The sequence below is a fragment of the Pleurodeles waltl genome, chromosome 1_1, assembly GCF_031143425.1.
Source record: "Pleurodeles waltl isolate 20211129_DDA chromosome 1_1, aPleWal1.hap1.20221129, whole genome shotgun sequence".
In the NCBI taxonomy this organism is placed as follows: Eukaryota; Metazoa; Chordata; class Amphibia; order Caudata; family Salamandridae; genus Pleurodeles; species Pleurodeles waltl.
Window position 1 is genome coordinate 860,307,422 of NC_090436.1, and position 22,384 is coordinate 860,329,805.

The following is a 22,384-nucleotide window of genomic DNA, read 5'->3' on the forward strand; positions in this document are numbered from 1 at the left end:
CTCAGCGGCTATTAGATTTGGTTTCGGACGCTCAAGCAGCTGCAACTCAGGTTATCCAATCTGGGTTGCATACAACTGACTCGGTTGCTAGGGCGATGGGCACTGCTGTGGTTACGAGAAGGCAGGCTTGGCTTTGTAACTCAGGATTTTCCTTGGATGTGCAGTCGACCCTACTGGACCTTCCTTTTGATGGGGACAAGCTCTTTGGTGCCAAGGCGGATTCGGCCTTAGAAAGGTTCAAAGAGAGCAGGGCCACGGCCAGGTCGCTGGGCTTGCAAGCCGCTTCTTCTACCTCCTCCAGATTTTTTAGGAGGTTTCGAGGATTTGGTCGTGGCTCCTCCTCCTCCTCCTTTCGAGGAAAATTCCAGCAACCTACCTCAGCTCTCTCCTAATGATCTTTTAGAGGGAGGGGTAGGGTCCGTGCCAGGGGAGCCACTAAGCAGCACTCTGCCTCTTCCTCTTCCTCTGGAGGGGTGCAGCAGGGGAAGCAGCCTTAGGCTTCCACCAATTCCCACTCACTCCACTCCTGTAGGGGGGAGGTTACTGAATTTTCTCCACAAGTTGGAGGTCATAACTTCAGACTCCTGGGTTACCAGCATTGTGAGAAAAGGCTACACCCTTCCCTTTCAGGAGTTTCCGCCCCCCATCCCGCCCATCTTATTGTTCAGAAGAGCACCTCGTGTTGTTAGAACAGGAGGTTCAAGTCCTTCTTTCAAAGGGCGCGGTGGAGTTGGTTCCAGAGAAGGAAAGGGGTCAAGGTTGTTATTCGAGGTACTTCCTGATTCCCGAGAAGGATGGTCGGTTGAGACCAATCCTGGATCTAAGGATCTTGAATTGGTTCCTCAAACGGGAAAAGTTCAAGATGCTGACCCTGTCACAGGTTCTTTTGGCGTTGAACGAAGGAGATTGGATGGTGTCTGTCGATTTGCAGGATGCGTACTTCCATATTCCGATCCTCAAGTCGCACAGGAAGTATCTCCGTTTTGTGGTGGGGTCGCAGCACTATCAGTTTGCGGTCCTCCTGTTTGGTCTTACTTCAGCACCTCGAGTCTTCACGAAGGTGATGTCGGTGGTTGCGGCAGAGCTCAGAAGGAAGGGAATAGCAGTATTTCTTTATTTAGACAACTGGTTGATCAAAGCCAGGACTCCGGAGCTCGTGTTGCATCACCCGCAGTCGACAACCCAGTTGTTGTTCGACCTGGGCTTTTCGGTGAACGTGCCCAAATCTCACCTAGAGTCCTCTCAGCGCCTCCTGTTCATAGGGGCAGTACTGAATACAACATTGAATCGAGCCTTTCCTCCGCCTCAGCGGGTTCAGGACATTCAGGCGTTGGTTCCAATGTTTCAAAGTGGACTGGTCATTCCAGCCCTCAAGGTCCTACGTCTGCTCGGTCTGTTTGCTTCTTGCATACTGTTGGTCACGCATGCTCGCTGGCACATGAGGGCTCTTCAGTGGTGCCTCCGAAGGCAGTGGTCTCAACACAAAGGGGATCTCGAAGGCTCGGTGAGGATCTCCAGAGATGCTGCCATGGATTTGAAATGGTGGATTGCGGGCGGCAATCTTTCCTGAGGAAGGCCGTTCTCGCAAGCTCCGCCTGTGGCCACAGTAATAACGGATGCTTCCACTCTAGGGTGGGGAGCTCCTCTGGGGGACCTGGAGATCAAGGGACTTTGGTCTCCAGTGGAACAGGTGTTTCATATCAATCTGTTGGAGTTACGGGCTGTACGTCTGGCTCTCAAGGCCTTCCTCCCATCCCTTTGCGGTCAGTCGGTTCAGGTCCTGACGGACAACACTACCGCGATGTGGTATATAAACAAACAGGGAGGGGTAGGGTCGTACCTTCTCTGCAGAAAAGCTCTACGGCTATGGTCCTGGGCAAAGGACCATCAGATTTGCTTGATAGCGAATCATCTGGCCGGGGTCTTGAACGTACGTGCAGACAGTCTCAGTCGCCATTTCTTGGCCGATCACGAGTGGCGTCACCATCCAGATCAAGTCCGGTTAATCCTCCAGATGTGGGGGTTTCCTCGGATAGATCTGTTTGCCACCCGGGAGAACTCGCACTGCCTGTTATTCTGCAGCCTCCAGTATCCGGTACAAGGAGCTTTGGGGGATGCGTTTCAGATGACCTGGTGCGACCAGTTGCTTTACGCGTTCCCCCCCATACCCTTGATTCCTCGAGTATTGAGGAAAATTCGCCAAGACCGGGCTCAAGTCATCTTAATTGCTCCGGATTGGCCAAGGAGGGTGTGGTACTCGGACCTTCTCCAACTTTCACGGTGCCCTCCGCTCCGTCTCCCACTCAGGGCAGACCTCCTCTCGCAGTCGCAGGGGCAGGTTTTACACCCCAACCTCCAGGGCCTGCACCTACATGCCTGGAGATTGAGCGGGGCAACCTGAGTTCCTTTTCTCTCCCGCCTGATGAAGTGGATGTTATCTTATCGGCCAGGCGACACTCCACTAAATCTATCTACGCTAATAGGTGGGCTAAATTTGTGAATTGGTGTGGAGAGAGACAAATTGATCCCTTACGTACTCACTTGTCAGATATTTTGTCTTTTGCATTGTCTCTGGCACAGAGGGGTTGTGCAGTGGCTACGGTTAAAGGATACTTATCTGCCCTGGCAGCCTTTGTTTGTCTTTCAGACCAGCCTTCTTTGTTTAAATCTCTGATAGTGCTTAGATTCTTGAAGGGCCTTATGAATAAATTCCCTCCATCTCCTTTTGTTATGCCTCAATGGGATTTGACCTTGGTTTTAACTTTCCTTATGGGTTCCCCTTTTGAGCCTATGCATTCTTGCCCCATAAGATTATTGGTTCTTAAAACGGTTTTCCTGGTTGCAATTACCTCTGCAAGGAGAGTGAGTGAGTTACAGGCTCTATCTGTAAAACCCCATTATACATCTTTTTATGGGGATAAGGTGGGGTTGAGGACCAAGGCTGCTTTCCTTCCGAAGGTTGTTTCATCCTTTCATTTGGCCCAGACAATTACTCTGTCCACGTTTTATCCTCCGCCTCATCCTTCAAAGGAAGAAGAGAGACTACACCGCTTGGACCCAAAGAGGGCGTTAAGCTTATATATAGACAGAACAAAGGATTTCAGGCTGGAGGATCAGCTTTTCATCGGTTACGTGGGAAAGAGGAGAGGAAAGGCAGTCCACAAGAGAACACTCTCCAGGTGGGTTGTTCTTTGCATTAAAATGTGTTATTCTTTAGCAAAGAAGGAACCCCCTGATGGTATAAGAGCTCATTCCACCAGAGCTAAGTCGGCCTCTTCGGCCTTGGCTAGGGGTGTTCCTGTGGTTGACATCTGCAAGGCCGCAACTTGGTCGTCCCTTCATACTTTTGCGGAGCATTACTTCTTGGACTCTGAGGTCAGAAGGGATGGCCATTTTGCACGGTCGGTGCTGCAGGATTTCTTGGTTTGACCATTCAGGCACCCACCACCGAGTGCGGTACTGCTTTGGGACTCTATTCATTAGGTGAGAAATCCACAGGTAGTTGTATCCATCAGAAGAACGAGTTACTTACCTTTGGTAACGACTTTTCTGGTGGATACATTAGCTACCTGTGGATTCCTCACGGTCCCACCCCCCTCCCTGTTGCCTGTTTGGTCTAACCAAGTAATTCTTGAGTGTGCTCCTCTTGGTTTTGAGGACTTGTATATATTCTGTATATATGTTCATATGTGTATATATTGCTCATATATATTTATTAATTTGTTTAAAAAAAAAAAAAAAAAAGGAAAAAGGATGAATTAAGTTCTTAGGATGATGTATTTATTTGGAATATCATTAAATATTGCTATTTGTTCCTTTATCTCAATGGCCTATTATTCTCAGGCACATAAAAAATGTTGGTACTGACGTCGGCACGTCGGCGAGGACCTCTTATTGCCCGTATGACGTCAGGCGGCATCGCATGGGCAATTGTGACGTCCGCGTCGAAGTGCAGACGCTAGGAAGAAGATTTCTGTTGAATGCTGGCGCAGTGGGGGTATTCATTAGGTGAGGAATCCACAGGTAGCTAATGTATCCACCAGAAAAGTCGTTACCGAAGGTAAGTAACTCGTTCTTCTGACTGTTCTCTAAAGATCTTTTTAAAAAAGGTCTGAAAACCTTCCTGTAGGAAGTTGGCTCTGTATGCACTATTTCAAAGTAAGGAATAGTATGCACAGAGTCCAAGGCTTCCCCTTAGAGGCAAGATAGTGGCAAAAAGAGATAATACTAATGCTCTATTTTGTGGTAGTGTGGTCGAGCAGTAGGCTTATCAAAGGAGTAGTGTTAAGCATTTGTTGTACATACACAGAGGCAATAAATGAGGAACACACACTGAGAGACAATTCCAGGCCAATAGGTTTTTGTATAGAAAAATATATTTTCTTAGTTTATTTTAAGAACCACAGGTTCAAATTCTACATGTAATACTTTGCATGAAAGGTATTGCAGGTAAGTACTTTAGGAACTTTGAATAATCACAATAGCATATATACTTTTCAAATAAAACACATATAGCTATTTTAAAACTAGACACTTAGTGCAATTTTCACAGTTCCTAGGGGAGGTAAGTAATTGTTAGTTCTTGCAGGTAAGTAAACCACCTACGGGGTTCAAGTTTTGGTCCAAGGTAGCCCACCGTTGGGGGTTCAGAGCAACCCCAAAGTTACCACACCAGCAGCTCAGGGCCGGTCAGGTGCAGAGTTCAAAGTGGTGCCCAAAACGCATAGGCTTCAATGGAGAAGGGGGTGCCCTGGTTCCAGTCTGCCAGCAGGTAAGTACCCGCGTCTTCGGAGGGCAGACCAGGGGGGTTTTGTAGGGCACCGGGGGGGACACAAGTTAGCACAGAAAGTACACCCTCAGCAGCACGGGGGCGGCCGGGTGCAGTGTGCAAACACGCGTCGGGTTTGTCATTGAAATCAATGGGAGACCAAGGGGTCTCTTCAGCGATGCAGGCAGGCAAGGGGGGGCTCCTCGGGGTAGCCACCACCTGGGCAAGGGAGAGGGCCTCCTGGGGGTCACTCCTGCACTGGAGTTCCGATCCTTCAGGTCCTGGGGGCTGCGGGTGCAGGGTCTTTTCCAGGCTTCGAGATCTGGGAGTCAGGCAGTCGCGGTCAGGGGGAGCCTCGGGATTCCCTCTGCAGGTGTCGCTGTAGGGGCTCAGGGGGGACAACTTTGATTACTCACAGTCTCGGAGTCGCCGGAGGGTCCTCCCTGAAGTGTTGTTTCTCCACCAGTCGAGTCGGGGTCGCCGGGTGCAGGGTTGCAAGTCTCACGCTTCTGGCGGGAAACGCTGTTGTCTTTAAGTTGCTCCTTTGGAAACAAAGTTGCAGTCTTGGGCGAACAGGGCCGCTGTTCTCTGGAGTTTCTTGGTCCTTTTAGAGCAGGGCAGTCCTCTGAGGATTCAGAGGTCGCTGGTCCTGGGGAAAGCGTCGCTGGAGCAGTTTTCTTCCGAAGGGGGGAGACAGGCCGGTAGAGCTGGGGCCAAGGCAGTTGGTGTCTCCGTCTTCTCTGCAGGGTTTTTCAGCTCAGCAGTCCTCTTCTTCTTAGGTTGCAGGAATCTAGTTTCCTAGGTTCTGGGGAGCCCCTAAATACTGAATTTAGGGGTGTGTTTAGGTCTGGGAGGGCAGTAGCCAATGGCTACTGTCCTTTAGGGTGGCTACACCCTCTTTGTGCCTCCTCCCTGAGGGGAGGGGGGCACATCCCTATTCCTATTGGGGGAATCCTCCATCTGCAAGATGGAGGATTTCTAAAAGTCAGAGCCACCTCAGCTCAGGACACCTTAGGGGCTGTCCTGACTGGCCAGTGACTCCTCCTTGTTTTTCTCATTATCTCTCCTGGACTTGCCGCCAAAAGTGGGGGCTGTGTCCAGGGGGCGGGCATCTCCACTAGCTGGAGTGCCCTGGGGCATTGTAACACGAAGCTTGAGCCTTTGAAGCTCACTGCTAGGTGTTAGAGTTCCTGCAGGGGGGAGGTGTGAAGCACCTCCACCCAGAGCAGGCTTTGTTTCTGTCCTCAGAGAGCACAAAGGCTCTCACCGCATGGGGTCAGAAACTCATCTCTCAGCAGCAGGCTGGCACAGACCAGTCAGTCCTGCACTGAACAATTGGGTAAAATACAGGGGGTATCTCTAAGATGCCCTCTGTGTGCATTTTTTAATAAATCCAACACTGGCATCAGTGTGGGTTTATTATTCTGAGAAGTTTGGTACCAAACTTCCCAGTATTCAGTGTAGACATTATGGAGCTGTGGAGTTCGTTTTTGACAGACTCCCAGACCATATACTATTATGGCTACCCTGCACTTACAATGTCTAAGGTTTTGCTTAGACACTGTAGGGGCATAGTGCTCATGCACCTATGCCCTCACATGTGGTATAGTGCACCCTGCCTTAGGGCTGTAAGGCCTGTTAGAGGGGTGACTTACCTATGCCATAGGCAGTGTGAGGTTGGCATGGCACCCTGAGGGGAGTGCCATGTCGACTTAGTCATTTTCTCCCCACCAGCACACACAAGCTGGCAGTGTGTTTGTGCTGAGTGAGGGGTCCCTAGGGTGGCATAAGACATGCTGCAGCCTTTAGAGACCTTCCCTGGCATCAGGGCCCTTGGTACCACGGGTACCAGTTACAAGGGACTTACCAGGATGCCAGGGTGTGCCAATTGTGGAAACAATGGTACATTTTAGGTGAAAGAACACTGGTGCTTGGGCCTGGTTAGCAGGGTCCAAGCACACTTCTCAGTCAAGTCAGCATCAGTATCAGGCAAAAAGTGGGGGGTAACTGCAACAGGGAGCCATTTCTTTACACTTCCTTTTTAGAGTTGGAATTTCTACTAGAAGCTCCATCCAAAGCTTTGTGGCCAGAAAGGAGAAAGTTTGACTATCCCTTCTGGTCTTGTGATTTCTAGGGATAAATAAATGGCCCTGATTGGCTGATCGTAAAGATATGGATTGTGCATATGCTTTGAGCCTACTGCAGAGATGAGCGGAGCCCCTATAATGGAGTGCTCTGAAAGTTATGAGTAGAGCCTTGAAATTTTTTTTTTTTATTCAGTAGCAGCAAATGACTCCCCTGGTCAGTGAACTGCTCTGCCACCGCGTAGCTCCACCAGTAAGTGAGGCCCGACTGTCTTTGAACTCTGACCCCGGTCAGTAGTTCGAGGCCCTCCTCCACCCGCAGGCTCTGTCTGTACCTCATCCCTGGTGTCTAGTGGGAGAGCTCTGCTGTTATGCTAGGCTGCCCTCTGCCTCTTTCTCTTTTTTCCGTCCTCTCCCCTAGTTTTTTTCTTTTATTGTGCCGTTTTTTGTGCTTTTCGTTTTCTGTGCTTCCTCTTTATCTTTTCCTCGTCTTCCCTATCACTCCTCTCATTCTCGCTTCTCTCTGTCTCCTCTCTCTCATTATCCTCGCTTCTGCTGCCCCTCTCTCTCTCTCCTCTCTCTCATTCTCCCTGATGCTGCCCGCCCCCCTTTTTCGCATTGTTCTTCCGCCTCCCAGCTGTCCTCTACCCCTCCTTCCTCCTTCCTACTTAATGGCGGCTGCTGCGCATCCAACGTGCCAAAGGCGCGCCTAAGGCAAGCCCGTCTGTGCCCGTCTGCGACCTGACTGCAACCAGCGCCTGGACCTCTCAGCCACCACCCCTACACGCCAGCAGCACTCATCGCACTCAACCCAGGACGCGACAACAACTGTAAGCAGGCATCACCAAGTGACACCAAGGGACCCTTCACCTGTCGCCACTGCAAATTCATCAGCCTCCGCCACTCAATCCCACCCACAAAGCAGAACACAACCTCAGATGTATCCTGATCAACACATGCTCCACCTACAGGCACGCCATCTAACTCTGGAACCTCATCGACACAACATCCCAAGACGTCTCCTTCCTCACCAAAACCTGGCTTAACCCCTCCTCGGCTCCGGACATCGCCATTGTCTTCCCTGACTGCTACAAGATCATCCTCAAACACCGCACGAACCGCCCTGGGGTAGGCATCGCCATCATCCACAAAGTGTCCCTGCACCTCTCCACCAGCACCAAGACACCACAAGCAACATGGAACTCCTCCACTTCCAGATTGGAACCAACACTAACACCACTCTGCGGGCAACCTCACCTACAGACCGCCTGGCCCCCGCCCCCTGTTCTGGGACACCATCGCCGACTTCGCCACCACCCACGCGCTTGCTTCCAAGGACTACATCCTCCTCGGGGACCTCAACTTACACCTGGAGAACCCCAATGACAACAAATCCACGACGCTGCTCAAAAACCTTGCCAACCTTGGACTCAAGCAACTCATCCTCTTGCCCACCCACTCCGACGGACACACACTTGACCCCATCTTCACCGCCAGCAATCACATCTCCATCAGCCACATCACCGAACTCAAATGGTACGACCACCACTGTATCCACTTTACCTTCAGCAAATCCCCCGACCGACACCTCTCACCTACCCCCTCCCCGCAGGAGCTATAACAAGATCACCAAGGACCAGCTATTCACCAGCCTCAATATCTCACCCCACCCCCAGACGACTTCGACACAAACGCAGCTGCCTGAGACCTCAAAAACTGGATCTTAGACTGTGCCAACACTTTAGCCTCCATCAGCAAACCCTCCAACAGACGCACATCAATGAAAGCCAATTGGTTCAACCCCGCCCCCAAGGAGTCCAAACAAAGCTGCAGATGCCTCGAAAGAAAATGGCGCACTGACAAGACTCCCATCAACCATGAAGCCTTAAAAAAAGCCATCAAAACACACCACCAACTCATCAGGACCACCAAGAGAAACGCCTTCCTGGAGCACAACAACAATGCACACAACAGCAAAGAGCTTTTTGCGATCATCAGCAAACTGACCAACCCCAGAGTTAATTCCACGGATATCACCCACTCACAAGAACTCTGAAACAACCTCTCTACCTACTTCCACGCTAAAGAGCAGACATCTATGACAGCTTCCCGACTCAGGACCATCTCACGCCCACCACCGTCATATCCACCACCAAAGCTCCTCCAGACCCCCACCACCTACTCTGCTGGGCCAAGATCTCTGACGAAGAAACCCTCAACATCATGAACTCCATCCACTCTGGATCTCCCTCTGACCCCAGCCCCCACTACATCTTCAACAAAGCAAGCAGCACCATCGTACCCAAACTCCAGCACATCATCAACCGCTCCTTCAAAGCCGCCACCTTCCCAGAAATCTGGAACCACGCCGAAATCAAGCCCTCACTGAAGAAACCCACTGCAGACCCAGACGACCTCAAGAACTTGCGGACCATCTCTCTGCTCCACTTCCCAGCTAAAGTCATCGAAAAAGCTGTCAACAGACAACTCACCAAACACACCGAACTCAACAACGTCCTGGACCCTTCACAGTCAAGCTTTCGGAGCAACCACGGGCACTGAGACCACCCTTCTCACTGCCACAGATGACATTTGCATCCTTCTAGACAATGGTGAGACGCGGCTCTCATCCTCCGCAACCTGTCTGCCGCCTTCAACACCATCTCACACTGCACTCTATGGACTCATCTCCATGTCGCCAGCATCCACGACAAGGCACTAGAATAGATCATCGCCTTCCTCTTCGACAGCATCCAAAAAGTCCAACTCCCCTCCCTTCTACTCAGAGGCCATCAAGATCATCTGCGGCATCCTGCAAGGCTCATCTCTGAGCCCCACTCTCCTCAACCTCTACATGGCCCCCCTAGCTACCATCTCCAGACACCACGCTGGCCAAGAGGTTAAATATCTTGGTAAAATCGTCTGTGCTATGGCTTCAGCCTCTTAATGGTGGCGGGGGGGATCTGGCTAGACTTCTTTATCCCTACTGGGTGGCATGATACATAACCATCATCAAAAAAGGTGATGGAAGTATTTGCCATGAATCACCCACCATACTCGGGTGCTTTGGACACTACTATGAGAAGCTTTTCTTGTCCCAGGTTCCTCACTCAGAATTGGAGATGACTTTAACACTAGCATGGTTAGAAGACACTGATGGAGACATACTACCAATGCCTATTATGTTTTTATATCAGTAAAGCTGTCATTGATACTCACAAGGATTCTGTGCCTGCTTGGACCTCATGTCAGCTGAACTTTATAAGAAATACATCAGTGACCTGGCCCAGATGATGCTGTAGGTATTCGCTGATGTACATGAGTACAAGAGATTATTGCCATCACTCAGGGAGGCCATCATTCTTGCTCTTCAGAAGCCGAGAGACACTGGAGACTTAAATAGATCCAAGGGACCCTTGCAATTACTTAATATTGATGCCAAAATTCTAACTAAAATTATGGACAACCAGCGCATACAGGGAGTGGTGCTGTATGTCAAGGCAAGGTTTGTACCAGGAAGATCAACACAGTTCAGTTTATGAACATTTTTCACAACTGTTGAGTAGTTGAATCTGTTTACAAAAATGGCAGCGGCTTTTCTGGGTGCACTGAAATATTTGGAGTGTGACTAGATGGTGACAGTCTTAAAGTCTTAAAGAAGATGGAATTGGGCTCAGTGAGTCAATAACATGATGTCCAAGCCTTTCAAGGTTAGTAGAGGAGTCTGTTTTGGATGTCATCACTCCTCATTACTATATGCAGTGATAGTCGAGCCACTGGCATGCATTTTTTGTGAAAATTACTGACAGAAATAACTCATGATTCACCTGGACAGATGAGATTCCTGTGCTTATGGTTCCACAGACCTCAGGAAATGGCCCATTTGCCAGCTGAAGCAGAGGCAGCAGCATTGCATATCCCAAAGCTGTAGTGCTTTTCCCCGTGAGTCTGGACCCGATTCGATGCGTGGCGGGAGTCTGGACCCACATAGCGAGCGCAATAGAACTAATATGGCACCTCGTCACCTCTGTTACCTATATGGGAGAAACCATGAATCCCTCTGACATGCGATATCAGTGCCCAGCAGCAATAAGCAAGGCCAGGAATCACCAATACTTGGGCCCTTTCTCTGAAATGCAGTTTAAAAGCATGTCATAACTGGGGGGAATAATGGGACCCTTATGGCTTTAATTACTTTCTTTACTCAAGGGCACGGAACACACTGAAAACATAAATGCCACCAGTTCCCAAAGGAACCTCCTTCTCTACCCATTCTCATGTTGATAATAGATACTCAGTGCGCACAGCATATCATCTTCCGTGTTCATAAGGGTCCCTCTCTGAGGAGAATAGGACACAGATGAGTGCCAGAAACAGGAAGGGAATATGTGGCAGATCACCTTGGACAATTAGTGAAATTCTTGCTGTTTGTGGATGAGAAGCGTCTCATTGAATAGTGGACACAGATTACTTTGAGATTCTACAGCTATTCTACCATACAGCCACTCATCTTACAGAATACGTTTCATTACAGATGCTGCATGTGCTAGGTGCACACAGTATAGGGTTGACTGCTACACTTGACTTGGCTGTGCCAAGGTCTGTCGACAAGTTGGGTAATAAGGTATGAGCAATTAATGATAATGACACAGTGTCTTGTTTTCCCGTGGTGGTATTATTGGGGATACGTCGGTGATGTGCTGCCAAATGTGAGGCATTTCAGAGCCCTGTCTCTGCGGTTAGGTAAACGAAGGGTGGCAATACCACCCCTTAAGTTGCGGACTCAGTGAAATAACTCAATTTCTTCTCTGCTGCCTCTGACACACACCACTCCACTTCCCGCTGAATCTAGGTCGAGATATATTTAGGTACACTCTAAGGAGAAACCTAAATTCCAGGGATTAGGTTTGGGAATGCATTGTATTGCTTTGGAGCCATTTGTGGGATATATAGGTTGCTAAACAGTATTCTGGTATGTACCACTCAACCACTGCTAAGATGCAATGAAGATTCCTGTAATTATGTTGCTTAGTAATCGGGAAGGTCCTGTTCTTACTTCCTTCAAATGAAAATTGAATGTCATGGTGGCTGCCTTCTATTAAACTACTCAGTAAGTGGAAATGAAGTGTTTTTTACAAATAAAAGGGGGTTTGCTGAAGCATCCACACCAGACCTGATCCCTTTCAGCTGTGGTACCCTTTGGTTAGCTTTGTAACTTAAATGTGTCGCTAGGGTTTCTGAACACCATCCAAGCCCCCTTTGCTCTCGCCGTGTGTATTTATACTGTTTGGGATGTATTCAGGATGACTGGTGTTAGATGTGGTAGCAGGTTGAAGAAGTAGATAAATCACATTTGCCAGAAATGTTATATCTGTAAGTTAATCTCTTGGCATCATCTTACCTTCCTCACCTACCTCATCCTGTTTAATTTAGAGATTGCTTGAAGGCTGTTTGGACAACTGCTTATGGTCAGTTAATGTAGTGCTCCTGGCGAGGGATGACGGAATCGTAATGGAGAGGCCCAATGTCATTGCAGTCCATTTAGCAATTTTGTCATGTAATCCCTCAGTATCACTATGTGCTGTGGGAAGTGTTAACTGCCCATCCTCAAGGATGTGGCCGCTCATTGTTTTGTTCTATCTACTACTGTTCTTTTAGCGGAAGTGACTGATTTGGGAGCATTTCTTAAAAGTTTTAAATGTTTTCCAATAAAAAGTAATACCAGAAGCCAATTGTTTTGGTCAATGATTTGTTAAGGTGTTACTGAGTTGTTTACGATTTGTTAGAACAGCACATTTCATTTGAAAAATTTACTTAAGCAGTCCTGTTATTTTGTTACCTGTTTTTAAATCCATTCATCCATTTACCATGTACATATGTTGTCTCTTTTCTTATGATTTTCTTACCTAATGAATGTGGTACAGGGACATACAAAGCAACTGATTCTCTTGACATTCCTTCCAATCTTCCCAACAGCACTAGAATTGGAAGTCTTTTGTCCCAGCTGGAAAAGATAGGCACAGATCGTTCGTTGGTGGATGTTGATACTTCTAGATATGTTACAGCAAGGATTCTTCACCTGGCACAAACTCAAGGTAAACCATTTGTTCTGATTTGTTTGACTCGGTGTGCTCATTTGCCACTCAACTTAATTTTCTTGATACACAGCACATCACTTTTGTTCTCAATTAGCAGCCATTTTCCATTTTAGCTCAGGTAAGCAAACTTGGACACTTACATACATGTGTTAGCAAGCAATGTTTTATCAAGCCCACCATAAATACATATTCCAATATGTCTATAACTTGTTCTGCAGTTAACAGCACATAGTCCTTGCATCGTACGTAATATAGTCATTGCATCCTTCATCTCCATCTTTAACATTTTCTTTGACCTTATGACATTTACATACGTCGTGAAAAGATGTCACCAGGATGCCCTTGTGACATACACAGCTTTATTATTTTTTTTACAAATGTTTCTATTAGATTTTTGAAAAGGAAAAACAAAACAATCGTTTCATATACAGTATTCCAGCACTTAAGCAGAGACAACATGGGAGACCAAGTTACATCAAACATCCCTGCAGGGAACAACAATATCAGTTGGGTAGCACACATTGAGATTTCATCTTGCCTAGCGTTACAAACATTTAAGGAGCATAAAGTATACACATTATTCATCACACTGAGAGTTAGGTTCTGGTCTTGGGTCAAGGTCATAGTATTTAACCCAGGCGCCCCATATTTTCCAGAATTTACTCGGACAACCTCTGCTATCATAGATCACTCTTTCTGTTGCCATATATAAATCCATCCCACGCTTCCGTTCAGTCAGAGTTAGTATTCCAGGGACCCCCCAGTATTTTGCCAAGTCTCTCTTGGGTGTTACCAAGCCTAGGTTGAACACCAGTAATTTAAAACGGGGTAAATCGATATCACTGGGTATGCCTAGTAAAACATATTTGGGGTCTTCTGGTATTAATGTCTCGAGTATCTTGCCTAACTCAGGCAGTCAGCAGACTTTGCCTGAAAGAACGCACTACTGGGCAGTTACAGAGGGTGTGATAAAAATTCTCTCACTGGGCATTACAGCGTAAACAGTGGGGAGAAAAAGCCTGTCCCATCCTATGGAGGCACACTATATCATAATAAATTTTATGAAATATATTGAATTGGATGAGACGGAGTCTGGTCTTAATCACCACATCTCTAGGAAACATGTGAGTAGCTTCCCAGTCCACATTCTCCAAGTCGCCAACATCTGCTTCCCAGTTGCTTCTGAGCTTTTGTAAGGTATCAGGCATATTATTATTGAGAGTTTTGTATATGGTCGAAATTTCCTTCTCAGATATTTCCCCCATCAGTAGGCTACCTTCAAAGGGTGAGTATTCCGGCAGATCAGGCAGGATTGTTTCCGCTTTCCACGCATGTTGCGGTTGGAGGTGTTTAAAGTGTTGCATCTCGAGGAGTTTATATTCTTTTTGAAGTGAGGAAAAGAGTATAAGATCTCCTCCCGTCATTAAATCCTCTACCTTAGAGATTCCTATGTCATCCCAACCACAGAAGTCTGTTAGCTTACCAAATTCTTTAAGCTTATTGCCCACCCACAGTGGCGTTTCCTATGTGATTTTGTTTGTCCAACCTATACGTTTATTGGCTCTGTGCCACACCTCGATGACTACTTGAGTAACTGGCAGAAGGCACCCCACTCCCGTCCCCCCATAAAGGTAATGCAAATAGAGCATGAGAAATGAGAGTTCCTCAAATTGCGCACTTTCCAGCGTGTAATTAGGATGAACTCCTTCCACATGTCCCCAATCATTGACAACCAACAGATGAGCAGCCCAGTAGTATGCTTTAAGATCAGGTAGGGTAATACCACCGTTATGACAATTTCGTTGCAGAGTCTGTAGAGTTATCCTGGGATGCTTCTCATATCACCAGAGCTTTCTGAGCTGTCTTTCAATTGTGGTGAAGAGATCATCAAGAAATTTATGATAAATGTTTTGCAGTGCATAAAGAAGTTTCGGGAGTGTGATCATCTTGAACATTGCTGCTCTGCCCATTAATGTAAGGGGGAACACTTTCCATCGTTCAGCATCTGTTTGAAAATCTGTTATGACCCTGCCAAAATTATCTGCCAATCTTCCAACAGGATTTAGCATTGCATAAATACCCAGATATTTAAAGCCCTCTCTTGTCACTCTTAGTTGTCCAGCTAAATTGTAGAGGGTGACATGATCTGTTTCAGTCAGGTAGTTTGAATAAAGTATAGATTTTTGCCAATCTATGGTGCATCCAGAGTGGGTACCATATGTCCAGAGTATCAGAAATATTGCAGGGAGCGAGGTAGTAGGATGGGTTAGATATATAAGAGTATATCATCTCTGTGTAAGGAGATTTGTTCCTCCATTAGGGGAGAGCCAGAGGATCTAAAGCCTTTTATATCAGGAATTTCACGGATCTGAAAGGCCAGGGGTTCCAGTGTGAGGGCAAATAGGAGGAGAGAAAGTCGACAACTTCTTCCAATAGGAAATTCTGCAGACATCTTGCCATTGACCAATACGGTTGCACAGGGCTCTATATAAAGCAAAGCCACTCATTCAATAAATGTATCCTCAATCCCCATTGTACGAAGCGCACATCATATAAGGCCAATGGACAGTATCAAAAGCCTTTTCTGCGTCTAATGATACAAACACATGTGTGTCCGGACGGGGTTGCTACTGTCGCCATCCAATTATGGAGCCAACACTAGTTCCCTCTAGTGGAGCGTCTCAGCATGAACCCTGTTTGATCATTATGGACAAGAGGCACAATGACTTTTGAGAGTCTAGTGGCTAGTATTGTGGCAAGAATTTTGGTCTCAGCTTTAAGAAGGGAGATTGGACAGTAGGACCCGCATTGTGTAGGTCTTCCTGGCTTGGAGATGACCACTATTGTGGCCCGTCGCAAATCCGGGGGCAGGGTCCTCTCTTCCAGAGCTGCATTGTATAAGTTGAGCAAATAGGGTGCAACTAGATCTTTCTGCCTTTTGAAGAATCCAGCTGAGAGGTCGTTTGGACCTGGGGTCTTCCCAGTGGACAGTTTTGTGATTGCATCTCTCACTTCAGCAAGGGTTAGTTCACAGTCTAGGGACTCGGTGTCATTCACTGAGACTACCAGCATGTCTGTGGCATTCAGGTATTCTCCTATCTGATATTGGATATCATCCTCTATCCGAGCCATCCAGTGCGCCTCCAACTCTGTTCAGCCCAACCATGCCAGCAACTTCCCTGCCTTATCACCGGCATCAAAGAGGTGGTGCTGAGTGGCCAGGAAACCGGTTTTTATCTCGTTAGTGGCTAGCATTCTGTATTCTGCCCTTAAGGTGTCCGTTTGTCTGATAGTCAGGGGAGTGGGTGCATCTATGTTTACCGCCTGTAAGGCTGTCAGTCTGTCTTCTATAACTTTTTGATCCTCTACCATTTTCTTTCTTTTATAGGTGATAATGTTTTGTGTTCCACCTCGTATTACAGCTTTATAAGCCTTCCTTAATGTCACTGCCAAACTAACAGAGCCTTTGTTTTCCTTAAAATATAATTCTTTATCTGTTCTAATTTCCCGCATGACTGCGTCATCCCGTAACTCCCAAGCGTTCAACCTTTGTCTGAGACGTCTGTCCCGGGATCGTCAACCAATAGTAACCCAAGCCTTATTTTTTTTTTCAAAACCATTGGGCCAGGCACCATTTTCTAAAACTTTTTTAGTTAAGTTTTGCCCCCGGTCCGTGGGGAACAAGCTCTTTTATGTGAGGTAGGTCCAGGAGGGAGGGAGCCAGTGATCTATCCTTCCTGGACACCGTCAGTCTCCTAAATGAGGCAGCCCAGTGGGCGCGGCCAGGACTCCGGCAATGGCGGTCGCTTGAGAGCTCGGCTCCGGAGGGGCCAGCTCGAGAACCCCGGCCCAGCGCGCCGGCACAATCCGCTGGAGCGCTAAACCGCCCGGCCGCGCTGCCGGAAAGTGGGCGGAGCGGCGGAACCCCCGGATCGAGCCCGGAGAACATTGCAGCCCATGCGAGGCTGCCCATGCGGTGAGGAGACCTGCAGCCCTTTTTCCCCTCTGAAGCCGCGGCCTCGCGTGAGTAGCGGGCCGCAGCGTGCACGGGAGGAGCTGCCGGCAAAAGACGGCGAAATCGCCCGAGCCCCGGATTTTGGAGGCGGGATCTAACGACGCTGCGGGGGTACCGTTGGACCTGCTGGTGCCCCCTCTGAAGGGGCGCCTCGCCCAAAACTAGTAAAACGGTGTGGCCCTGCTCTCAATGGGGCTGCCCCGTGAGCACAGGCACTTGCCCCACATGGACACCCTGAACAGTGGCAGGAAGCGGCGGGCGGCCCTCCCTGGCAGCAACCAGCAGAAGGATAGCCGGAAGGGTGAGTGACACCCCTATCTCCCCCTTTGAGGAGGCGCAGACAACTTTGCACCTCCATTTGGGGGCCAGCGTGATATCCTGGCACACCACCGGCCATTGTGCGCACTTGTGGCGCAGGCGAGCGAGCACACCCACGAGCACACTGGTGCCACCAGCGGAAAAGTGGGTACGCTGAGCGGGGGATCGACTTCGCCCTGATGGCACCGCGCGCCTGACACCAGCTGGCACGGCGGGCCCTGCCGGCGGGGACAGGCGAGGGGGTTGGCACTGCCTGGGGCGGCAAATACTCGCGGCTGGCCGCGCCGGAGCCCCCCGCCCCCTGAAGCAGAACACAACCGGCCGTGCGTCCAGGGCCCACCCAGCGACGAACAGCACCAAAGCTGCGGAGCCTAAAACGCGGGGTAAATCTCGGCGGCTACTCCCACGACAGCGCCCAGGTCGGCATCAGGCCCCCTCCCCGGGACAAACCTCTTGGTCGGACCGATGCCCCCCAAGGGCCGACATAAGGGCAGAGCCATGGACCCCCCAACACCGCCTGGGAACGGCGCAGCGGAACTGTTGCGCCAGCCACACTCCAAAGTAAAAGACACCCTAGACAAAATATTGGGAGCCATAGAGGACACAAAGTCAACACTGCAACGAGACATCAACCAAGTCGCGATTGAGGTGGGTCTCCTGAGAGCCGAACATCACAAGCTGGCCGACAGAGTCAAAGATACGGAGGCTACGCTGGCGGACATCACCCCAAGGCAGAAAGACATGGCGGCGGAAGTAACCTCACTGGCTGACAGAGTAGCAAGACTTGAACAACGCGCTGAAGACGCAGAGGGGAGGAATAGAAGGAACAACGTACGAGTGGTGGGCCTTCCTGAGGGGTCCAAAGGGGAGAACATGGTAGAATTCCTGGAGAAATGGTTGAGCACGGAGGTTGCGCCGGGATGCCTGACTCCCTACTACACGTTAGAACGCGCTCACCACGTGCCATCAAGACCGCTGGCTCCTGGCAGACCCCCCGTGCCGTAATTGCTAAACTACTGCATTACAAGGACAGGGATATTCTCCTACAGAAAGCCAGAGAAACGGGCCCGTACAAGGTAGCAAACGGAGAAGTAACACTATTCCCAGACTTTACGCTGGAGGTCCAGAACAGGCGAGCCTCATTCTTAGCGGTCAAAAGAGCATTACGAACCGAAGGGATCCAATACTCGCTCTTGTACCCTGCAAGGCTGAGAGTGATCGTGGATGGAAAGACCACATTCTTCCAATCCCCGGAGGAGGCATGGGACTGGCTCGAGAGGCGCGGGCCCAAACACTACGACCAGCGCTGACGGATGTTAGAGCTGGCGGGGCCCGCCGAGCAACTAGGAGGAAGAGGCCCGGGGATCGCCCGCGCCTGGCCCCGACGAAAACGCAGAGGGAAACAGGCAGAAGAGCGGCACTGGAGGCGGCGGCTCGGGTCGGTTGCGAGGTGTCCTCCCGTGAGGGCTCGGAGGTGGACTCCGATGACACAATAGTGTCATCCGGCGGGGGCTCGGGGAGCCCGTCCCGGGCACCAAAGGTGACTCCACAAACAGCTGACGAGCTTGGTTGACCTGGCTGCGTGACTGGGCCTGAAGTCATAACGAACTGGACGAACGATTGGCCCCTCCGGACCTGGCCGCTTCCCCCCTGACTATACCTCTCGCCTGTCTGGCTTGGCTGGCGAGTACTGTAATTATGTGTTTGGTAAAGTTGCACTGTTGCACGTTTTTTTGGGCTACCCATAGTTCCGAGGGTGCCCTGGGAAGGGGGAGTTGGGGTTCACAGTTCCGAGTTAATCCAACAGCATGGGCAATTGAATGTTATCACAAAGTAGGGGCGAGCGCAGCAGTGAGTAGATTGAAATGCCGGGCGCACTGGTCCTCTAATTGTCAGATCCCAAGAACAGGATGGCAGATTACAATATAACCTGGAATGTCAGGGGGATGGGTACCCCGTCCAAAAGACACAGAATATTGTCATTCTTAAAGAGAAGGTGGGTGCAGATAGCAATGATACAAGAGACCCACCTAGCCCCAGGGGAGGGAGAGAACCTCAGACGAAGATGGAGAGGGCGAGTGTTCGCTACGGAGTACTCAGCCTATGCAAGAGGTGCAATGATATGGATCAGAGCAGGTGTCCCTCTGACAATTGAAACCGCAAACATAGACAAGGAGGGCAGGTTTGTGATATTGGAAGGTAAACTACATGGGACCCCATTAGTCCTGAGTTGCATCTACGTCCCTAACCAAGATCAGGTTTTATTCATGACAAGCCTATCGCGACACCTTACCCGTCAGCATACAGGGGAGGTACTAATAGGTGGGGACTTTAACGGAGTACTAGACATAAACATGGATAGATCCACCCCACCACTACAGGGAGCTACATCAATTAAAATAGCACAAAGCTTGGTCAAATGGCTTGACTCATGGGGGTTAGTGGACATATGGCGGGTGCATCACCCAACCGACAGGGACTACTCGTTCTACTCGGGCCTCCACCACGTCCACACCAGAATTGACAGGGTGGTCTGCACCCCGGGCTTGGCCCGAGGGATGACACGTTCTGAATACCTAGCCCGAACAATCTCGGACCACAACCCACTATTATTAACATTGAGGACATCGCAGGATAGACCCCCCATACCGTCATGGCGGCTTGCCCCCGCGGCGCTCGAGGATCAAGCGTATAGAGAGGCACTACGAGACTACCTATCAGAACACATAGAGATCAATAAGGGATCCACCTCCTCCAGGGCAGTGGAGTGGGAGACACTCAAGGTGGGGACGAGGGTTTTTTGCCTGGGGCAGTCAGTAGGGGTGAGGAAAACACTAGAAAAGGAGCTCACTGCATTAGAGAAGGTCATACACGAGTGCGAGCTAAGTCTGGGCCTTGCAGCACACGAGGAGGAAGAATACAACCGTGCCCGCAGAGAACACTCCCAAGTCGAAGAAAAGCTCAGATGTCATAGCATGCAGAAATACCTGGCATCCCTGCAATCGGAGGAGGGGAGGTCGGGCAGGCTTCTGGCATGGCTGTTGCGCCCGGGCGGGAGCAGCGAACCCATCACTAGTGTAACAGACAAAGAGGGAAACCGTAGACTTAGTCCAGGCCCCATCAATGACGCATTCAGAGATTATTACATGCACCTGTATAGTAGATCTAGCAGCCTGGAGCCAGTGACCTTTGACAATTATCTGCGACAGACCCCGCTCCGGGCACTGAGACCAGAGGACAGAGACAGCTTGGGGGGTGTGGTGACTATAGAAGAGATCAACGATGCAATAGCGCATCTGGCCCCTGGGAGGACCCCCGGAACAGACGGTCTCCCCATGGACTTCTACAAAAAATATAGATCCTTGTTAACCCCAAGCTTAGCGGAATTGTACGCGGAGGCGTTGCGATGCGCTGAGTTACCAGACACGATGCGCGAAGCACTGGTGGTGCCACTCCCTAAGTCCACTAACAGTGAAGCCTCGGTGACAGATTTCCGCCCACTATCAATGATGAACAGCGACTTTAAGATCCTTAGTAGGATCTTGGCCGACCGCCTGCTCTCTCATATGCCCACGCTGATTCACGCTGATCAAAACGGCTTCATTCCGGGCCGCAGCACCTCCCTAAACCTTAGATGTCTTTTCTCTATCATGCACATGCCCCGAGAATCGATTCCACCGACCGGGCTCCTGTTGGCGGTGGACTTCGAAAAGGCTTTCGATTCAATTAGGTGGGACTACCTGAGGTCGGTGATGATGAGGATGGGCCTAGGTGTGAACTGGGTGAGTTGGGTTGACCTACTATATTCGTCCCCACTGGCAAGAGTGAAGACGGGTAGAGTTATATCCAGAGCATACCCAGTGCTTCGTGGAACCAGACAGGGATGCCCCCTCTCCCCGCTTCTGTTTGCCCTGGCGATTGAGCCTCTGGCGAGCCGACTGCGGGAGGAGGGAGCGGGACGGGGGGTAATGTGCGGACCAGCTGAACATATTGTCTCCCTGTATGCTGACGACATACTAATATACCTTGGGGACGGCAACAGCAACCTCCCCTGGGCCCTCAGTGTCGTAGAGAACTTTGGCGAGGTCTCCGGACTTCGCCTAAACCGCGGCAAAACGTACATGTTCCCTCTGTCTCCTGATGGCGTGCGTCCTGCTTCATGCCCGACAGACGTGAACTGGGCCCCCCGAACCTTCAAGTATCTGGGTATCCAGATATTCCACGAGCTGGGAGATCTCAGGGAGGGTAATCTGGGCAGGGCACTGCGATCGCTGAGGTCCTCGGTGGGATTCTGGCGTTCCTTGAAACTTACAGTAATGGCTAGAGTGGCACTGTCTAAAATGATTATGCTTCCCCGACTCCTTTATTACTTCGCAAACCTACCGCTGCTGATCCCCCCCATCATGGTTCCGCGACCTGAACATGCTGCTAAGGGAACTAATATGGGATGATGGTCGTAGGCGCACCGCACTTACAACCCTCTGCAGACCGACTCAAATGGGAGGACTGGGCGCCCCCGACTTTGAGGCTTATTACTTGGCATCCCAGCTACAATGGGTATCTGGTTGGATATCGGGCAGAGGACCACTGGACTTGTGCACACCTCAGGGGACAATAGACGCAACATGGATTGTGGCACGCATGATAGGTAGGAAGATAGCCCTACCTGGTAGCAACATAATGACGAGTGTTGCATTGGCATGCTGGGAGAGGTGCATGAAAACAGTGGGAATGGGCCCCCCCTATTCTCCGGCTCTGCCGATTTCGGCGCTGGTCCTGGGAACTGGGGGACTGTGCCCGAGAAGCCTCGGACTTGGCCCATGGACAAGAGCAGGGATCGAGACCGTGAGCAGCCTCTTTAACGGGGGGTACTGAGGGATTTCTCTGCCCTAACGGAAGCAGGTGTTCCCCGGGGCCAGTTCCTACTCTTCGGGAGGCTGGTTCACACCCTGAAAGATCACTGGTGCACGATAAACGCAGAGCCCGCAGTCCACGGAGTACTGCACCTTTTGCTGACATCGGGGGATGAACCCCACCTGATTGCTAAAATTTACTGGGCCCAGGCCCATGCAGTATTGGGCTCCTTGCAATCCCTGAGGGA

General features: G+C 50.0%; 1 protein-coding gene across 6 annotated transcripts in view; it reads left to right on the plus strand.

Moving 5' to 3' along the window:
- AGTPBP1 (ATP/GTP binding carboxypeptidase 1) overlaps positions 1 to 22,384 on the plus strand; it is an 863,873-nt gene that overhangs the window by 175,261 nt on the left and 666,228 nt on the right. For 3 of the 6 annotated variants that reach the window (XM_069229549.1, XM_069229567.1, XM_069229560.1), the window contains exon 3: positions 12,817 to 12,947. In XM_069229549.1, the coding sequence (XP_069085650.1) occupies positions 12,817 to 12,947 (131 nt within the window). The remainder of the gene's footprint in view (positions 1 to 12,816; positions 12,948 to 22,384) is intronic. The other 3 variants (XM_069229576.1, XM_069229595.1, XM_069229586.1) reach the window with 1 other exon arrangement.